The following is a 7601-nucleotide window of genomic DNA, read 5'->3' on the forward strand; positions in this document are numbered from 1 at the left end:
CTAACAACGGCTGATGATGATATATACAGTACATAGCAGTCCTTGACAAACATTTGCATGCTCTATTGTTCTCTAATAACACATATCCATAGAGCTGGCATTCTTCATGAAAAATATGTAGTTCTTCGTAAATACATCACAGTAATTTACCAATGCATTTACAGTTTTCCAAAAAGGATTTCAGCCCATTTATGGAAACTATTAAAACTACAGATGCTTAGAGAAAGCATTAGTTTAAAAAAAAAAAAAAAAAAAACTACAATTTGCTAGATAAAAACATCACCGTTGTTTACATAAAGAAGCCATATTTGTTTATGAAGATTCTCCAGAATATTAATGAAAGAACACAGCTGTTAAAAATAGCCTCTGTAGTTGTAATCTTAAAACATCTCAAATGCAAAATAAAATAGATTATATCTTAACGATAGTGATAAAAGAACTTGCTAAGAGAGACAACTCTTACTCAACCAGTCAATCAATATTTCATACAGCAGATGAGCATGAATGGAAGGCAAGAATACCTAAAGACATAAAATAACTATAGTATTGCCAAGTCAAAATAATGAAATACAAAATATAGGACAAGTAAAGCCAAACATATGAAATGGAAAGATGGTGAAAAGGGATGTCAGGACATACAGTGTGAAGTCAAAATGATATCGAATAATACTAAATCGTTAGTTGATGAAAAAGATATAAAATCAGGAAATGTGAAGACAAACAGAAGAAATATGAACTTCTTTTATCATATGAGACGCCAGATGGATGAAATACAACTAAATTTATATAGCGCTATAAAAGCTTTATTTTAATTATAGGTGTAAGTATTGTTTGAAAAATAACAAAACATAATGACATGACTGAACGTGACTTCAGAAACCTTGGGAAAATCTAGGACCATAGGAAAATAAGCAAAATTAATAGATAAATACACACTCATATACATACATAGATACATACATATATATATAAATATATATCTATCTATCTATCTATCTATCTATATATATATATATATATATATATATATATATATATATATATATATATATATATATATACTGTGTAAATGTATCAAGTGACTAATGAGGAAGTTTTACCGCACGGGGATATGGATCTCTATTCAACAGCTAGTGAATGGATATGGCGGCGACTGTAATGGTTCCTCTTCTCTGGAACCACCCTTCTTTTGAAATAACAGTCTAATGTATATATATATATATATATATATATACAGTATATATATATATGCAATGTTCAAACGTAAAATCATGTAAAAATTTAATTTCAACCAAATGTGTGTAGTGGGAAATTTATAATATCAATAAATTAGATTATTGAGAACAAGCTCCGAGCTACGCTTCACCTGCCAATTTCCAAGAAGGTCTCCAATTAAAATTTCTCGTTTCTCTTTGGCTAAAAATGAGATCCCTCCATTCTCTCCCCCTTCCATTTTTTCCATATAAAACCCATATACTGCGATTTCTATTTAATTATTTGTCAATATAATTCGGAAACCCTATTTTCTTCTCGTTTACGAGATCTCTAACTCTACTCATGCCTCTCTTTTTTTGGAATGAAATAAAATCAAATACAGGAATTAATGAATTAACCAGAATCCTATAAACAAGAAGCGTTTCAAGCCTGGGGGTCCAGTGCCCCATCTCAATTCAACAAATACCCAAAAATACAGAAATAAATTATAGACAAATAAGTTGCCCAAATAAATAAAAGAGTAGAAGTATAAACAAGCAAAACCAGAGTAGTTGAAAGCGCGAGGATGGTTTCAATTTCTCATTAAAGCCATCACACGTCATCGCATGGTGATGATGATGATGATAACGGAAGAATCTGACTCTAAAGGTGTGACGGTACTGTCTCTCGTATGACGTCACAGTAATCTCCCTCATTTGTTTTGTAAGATTTTTTTTTTTTTTTTTTTTTTTTTTTTTTTTTGCTGTCTTCAATTGAGAAGGGAAGAAATAGGGGGAGGGAGAAGGAAAGCAGTGACGGTAAATTATGGCCAGAGTGCCAATCAAGCACATAGATGGAACCCTCCATATTTGTTGTGGCTTCTGAGAGAGAGAGAGAGAGAGAGAGAGAGAGAGAGAGAGAGAGAGAGAGAGAGAGCGAGAGAGAGAGAGAATTTTAAGTTAAGATTGTCCCAATATGTGTTTAAGTAATCTGAAGTTAATTATTTATATCAATATACACAAATTGATCATTAGAGACAAATGCGTACCATACATATTTATTATGATATATGAATAAAATAGATAGATGAAACTGATTTATTTAATGAATAAAAATATAAATAAATGAAAAATAAGGACACAATTCTTGATTATTTCACTTTAAATTTTACATTGCAACTTACAATAGGAATAAGAACGATTACATTCGCAGTGCCATATTTCGGGTTGTCATAACGTTAATACGTAGTTTCTGTCCCTTGCATTTCTATTTTAGAAACCAATTAACTATATATAAAATACAATTACTCCAATTATGGTCGTTTCATCTACATGAATCAATCTCAAAGTTATCAATTCAAAGGAAACTTCTATAATAAAATTTTCTATAACCACGAATCAAGTTATTATAAGAACACTGCCATCTTTAGTTTTCTTAGTACATGACTGGTTTTTGTACCACTTCTACGAGAATCCTCCGTTTTTAGAGACCTACTCTACCAAATAGCTGCTGGTGACTCAGGAAGTTGATCTATGCCTCAAAAACCGCATCCGTAGCTCACTGGAACGGTGAAGGTTGTGAGCACATGTGAAAACTGTGCGAGTGGGCCGTTAGGTTATGACTGAGAGGCGAGGTGAAGGCAAATAAACTTTACTAAACAGACATCGAGTTTATATACCAGGACCTATGAGCTAGAACGTTAAAAATTAGAAAAAAATAAAACTTGAGCTAGCATGCTTACACAGGTTTGTATATTATTAGTGCAAGGAAGAGCGCATGATAAGACAAAAAAGTAAAACCATTACAGTTTACGAGTGTCTATGAAACACGTGCAGTAAATGGCTCCCCTCGTTAAAATGATATACATGTGAGATAGGGCGTCTTACTACAGAGAGGTGTACTGTAGGCAGGTCATTAGGTAGGAGATATGCAGGTTTTAGGCAATCAATGGAGACCCATTTTGCTTTGCCACGAACGTTGATTAAGAAAGCATTTGATGTACGACAGATCATGAGGAGAAGGTCAGTGTAAGGAGGCGTTAGCGGTGGCTTGCTAGTGTCGTTGCACAAGAAAACGTGAGTGGTGAATGCAGATCTGTCGTCATATTTTGCTTCGCGGGGAGCTTGTAAGTCTGGTGGCATGAAGTAAATTTTCTCACAACGTGATGTAGGCATTGGAGATTATTGGAGGAGGTTGTAGACGGAAAAATTCGGCAGGGACGATCAATAGGTCACCATATGCCATTTCAACTGCTGAGACACCTAGGGTATCTTTAGGAGAGGTTTTTAGTCCCAGAATGACCCAGGGAAACCAAGTAAACCAGTTGGAGTTATTGCAGCAGGACATCAAAGATGCTTTGAGGGTGCGATGAAAACACTTAATCACTTCGTTAGGAGCAGGGTTGTACTCTGTTGTCTGATGTAGGGTGATGCCTAGCAGATTTGCTAATGATGTTCACAATTGAGAGGTGAAAGTAGTACCCCTGTCAGAAGTAATATGCTCAAGAATACCAAATCTCGCTATCCACCCTGAGAGTAAGGCAGATGTACATGAGGCAGATGTTGCAGTTTCTATGAGAATGGCTTCAGGCCAACAAGTGAAGCGGTCAATAGCTTGTGATGTGGGTACGGGACATACTACAGCAACGTGAATGTGGGCAAAATGACGCTGAAGTTGAGGAAAGGTGTCCACTCCTGTATCCGTGTGTCGATGTACTTTTGAAGTTTGGCATGAAGTACTCCACATAATGCTGTGCCAAATGAACTTCGTCTTCAGTAACTGTGAGGGATGTGAAAGGTCTTAAATTAAATCAAACACCTTTCACCGCATGGGAGCAGGTTTCCATGGTCATGGTCTACCATTACATTACAGAGGAGGGTGGCCTTTGAGTCATCAGGGGGGGGGGGGGCGGTCCTTTCCCCAAGGGATGGATATACAGGACATCTTACATGCTTGGTACTCTGTATCTTTTCACTGGGCTTCTGCCAAGGCATTGTTATCTAATCCCAGGTGAATGGCGGCCAATCTGTTTCTAGACAGGGCGTCGGCAACAGGAGTCATTTTCCTAGGGATGTGTTGAAGGGTGCAATTGTATTCAGTTACAGCTAATAGTTGTCGGCGTTGACGGGTGGACCAGGCGTCGGACTATCAAGTGAAGGCATGTACCAGAGACACGTAGTTCGTGCGAATAACCAAGGGCGTACCTTTTAAGAAGTGGCGAAAGTGACGGAAAACCAAATGCACCGCCAGCAATTTGCGGAAGGTAGAGTAGCTGGATTCCGTCTTGGACAGTTTTCTACCAAAGAAGGCCAATGGGCTAAAAGAGCTGTTGACCACCTTCTTGAGTACTGCACCAACAGTGACATAGCTGGCATCGGAGGAGAGAAGGAGATGGGCATGTGGCACGGGAAAAGTGAGAGCAGCAGCAGTTGATAGGGCACTCCTTGCGTTACAGATGGCCGCTCCTTGAAGGGGACTCCACTTCAGGTTTTTTAGCTTGCCCTTGAGGAAGATGTAGAGGGGGGCAAGAATGGTGGCGATGGCTGGCAGGAAACGGTGACAATAGCTGATCATGCCGAATAATTGTTGCAGTGCTTTGACGGTCGAGGGTGTGAAGTTTTGGACGGCTGCTACCTTTTAAGGGAGGGGTGGACTCCTTTAGGAGTGATGTGGTGCCCTAAGAATGATACTTCGTTGGCGCCAAAGGAACACTTGTCGTACCAGATTAAAAGGCCGTTCTGTTGTAGGCAGTCAAACAAGATGCGCACGTGACGAAGGTGTTCCTCTTTGGAGGAAGAGAATACAAGTATTTCATAACATACAGAGAAGGGGAGGTCCCCGATGATGCCATCCATGAGACGTTGAAAAGTGGCCCCACCATTACGAAGGCCAAAATAGGAGTAATTAAAGGTATATGTACCGAAGGGGGTGGTGATGGCGGTATTGGAGATGTTTTCTGGGTTCATGAATACCTGATAATACCCCCATTCAGAAGGTCAAGCGTGGAGAAAACCTTCACTTTGTCCAAGTAGGAGTTCAGGTTGGTGATGTTTGGGAGGGGGCAGTGATCCGGTTCTGTTTGCATGTTAAGGCACCTGTAATCACACGGACGTAGGGAGCCAATTATCTTTAGGACGATGTGTAAGGGTGACGACCATGGGATTGAGGCTTTTAACAAAGCCCATTTCTTCCACTTCAGCGCACGTTTGTTTAGCTGCTTACAAATGATCCGGTGCCAGACGCCTGAATCTGGCGAACACTTGGGGACCCATTGTATCGATAAGGTCATAATTACTGTCTTTGTCAGGAACCGTGTGCATTTGGTGATGTTTTGGATGGAAGACTTCCAGGTACGACGTGAGGAGGTGTGTATAGGCATCCGTGGGTACAATGATGTGAAGAGCGAAATCAAAGGGGGCAGGTTGAAGAGGTGTCGATGAGTAAGAGTCTGCATTGACTAATTGTCGGTGAGCAACATCAATCAGGAGGTTGGAGGAGTGAGAGGAAATCTGTACCCAGGATTGGCAATGTGACTTCAGCAGTGAGACACTTCCAATGATATTTGGCGCTTCCAAACAGTTATGTGAGGTTCACGTAACAGTAGGTGGGGATCGCAGATCCATTGACAGCTACTAGGCGGTCATCAGCTGATTAAGACAGAATACGTTGTGTCATGGAGTGAGGCCTTGGTAGAAGTAATAGGCAAGCAACCGCGTTTACCAAAAATTGCACGCCCGTACCTGTATCATGTAAAAATTAAAGATTAGTGATAGGAGAGAACACCGCCACAAGTAATGGCCTACTTACATGTTTTTTGGCCACTGACAACTGTCCATACATTTCTTCGCCGCAGCCCGAATCCGGAGTGGTAGTTTGCATTACTGGGGCCGATGGGCGTCAGACGTGACTGTAGAGGTTGTTGGTTTGCGTGACCGAGTGATGGCACATGTGGGTGTGGGCAGCTTTGTCACCACTCCGGGGCATCACAGGGTGGGTGTCTGTGTCCTACCGCATTCACGTCAGCTTGGGTTGATATAGAATAGTTGTCCTATTTGTCAGGAGTGGAGGCGTTGATGGAGGTCTTGAAAGTGATGAGGTGGCTGTTCATAAGAGCGTCGACTTTGGTCATCAGGTCCTTTATGGGCAAAATATCTACATCAGGTATGGCAGTGCGTACAAGTTCAGTTAATCATTGTACTCAAAGGGCACAAAGAAGGTTCACCTACCAAAGAGAGCCATCGATGACAGGTTGTAGGTGAGCAATACTGGTCATTTCTCTGAGGGCGAGCGAAGCGTTTTGGTCCCTAAAGGTTGTTGAGAGAGCTGAAAAAGCTTGGTTATACAGGCGGCTGGCAATGGCGAGTACTGCTCCATGAGGTATGTATTGAGGGCATCGTACGCTATAGTCTGTCGCAAAGCTTAATCGGAAATTTCAGGGAAAGTGTCCTCGGAGATTGCCGGGAAAACATAGTTTGCCTTGGTGCTTAAGTGACTTTGGCACGCTGGAACCAGGCGAATGCTTCACCGCTGGCAAAAAGAAGGCAGTTTCATTGAGGTGGCTTTGCATCGAAGAGTCAGGTTCAGTGGGCGGCATTGTAACAGTAAGAAACAGCAGTGAGGGGAAAGGCGGGAGGGAGCTGGTCACTTCGGGGGCCACCAATGTGCGAGTGGACCGTTAGTTTATGACCGAGAGGTGAGGTCAATGTAACTAAATAGACATTGACCTTATATATCAGGACTAACGAGCAAGCATGTCAAAAAAATTCAAACATTATAACATATGAGCTAGCATGCTTACAAAAGCTGGTCTATTATCAGTACAGAGAAGAGCAAGTGATAAGACAAAAAAGGGAAACCTTTACAGTGCACGAGTGTGAATGAAACACATGCGGTACAATACCTTTTTTGGACTGACTAGGGCTCGAAATCCTGCCCCAAGAATTGCGAGGTACAGACGTAAAGTAAACCATTCTGCAAACTTGTTCACCCCGTAGGAAACGTAGAGCCATCGGTGCACCTCATGCAGTACACTGTATGCATTATTTGCGGGTATTTAGAGCAATTCTTCAGCCTATATCTGCACTTGCTTCATTCCCTTGTAGTCTATTTCGTTCTTTTTTCTTTTCTTACATCTTGCTGTCCAATCTCCCTTAACTTTTACTCCATAGTGTAACTGCACTTAGGCACTACATAGCCTCACAGGCCCCGGTGCCGGGCTGTATAATCAGCATTTATAAATCCAACCCAAATATGTTTCATTGAAAAATAATAATTATTTCTTCATAATTCCATAATCATTGTACTCTATATAAACTCAAAATGCTTTCATTGGTGTTTTATATCTTTTTTATTTACCCAACTCTCTTTGGACTACCACATGTCTTATAAGTTCATATATATCAATGAAT

The 7601-nt window shown here is 40.6% G+C and overlaps 1 protein-coding gene across 1 annotated transcript; it reads right to left on the minus strand.

Annotated features, from left to right (window-relative positions):
- Window positions 1-4823: 4823 nt before the first annotated feature.
- On the minus strand, window positions 4824-6072 carry LOC137635558 (uncharacterized). Its single transcript, XM_068368028.1, has 4 exons — window positions 6001-6072; window positions 5416-5702; window positions 5176-5288; window positions 4824-4978 (listed from the first exon to the last, which is right to left on the minus strand). The coding sequence occupies exons 1-4, from the start codon at window positions 6070-6072 to the stop codon at window positions 4824-4826; spliced, it is 627 nt and encodes a 208-aa protein (XP_068224129.1).
- Between the last annotated feature and the right edge of the window lie 1529 nt (window positions 6073-7601).

Source organism: Palaemon carinicauda, chromosome 3, assembly GCF_036898095.1.
Source record: "Palaemon carinicauda isolate YSFRI2023 chromosome 3, ASM3689809v2, whole genome shotgun sequence".
Classification (NCBI taxonomy): Eukaryota; Metazoa; Arthropoda; class Malacostraca; order Decapoda; family Palaemonidae; genus Palaemon; species Palaemon carinicauda.

What these genes read in the sequence shown, in the direction of transcription:
- LOC137635558 (XM_068368028.1), bottom strand. Translation starts at nt 6,072, where the DNA reads ATGCAAACTACCACTCCGGATTCGGGCTGCGGCGAAGAAATGTATGGA. An exon ending in CGTCTGGCACCGGATCATTT is followed by an intron (nt 5,289 to 5,415) that starts GTAAGCAGCTAA and finishes GTGTGATTACAG; the next exon opens with GTGCCTTAACATGCAAACAG. An exon ending in GCTTGACCTTCTGAATGGGG is followed by an intron (nt 4,979 to 5,175) that starts GTATTATCAGGT and finishes CTTCCTCCAAAG; the next exon opens with AGGAACACCTTCGTCACGTG.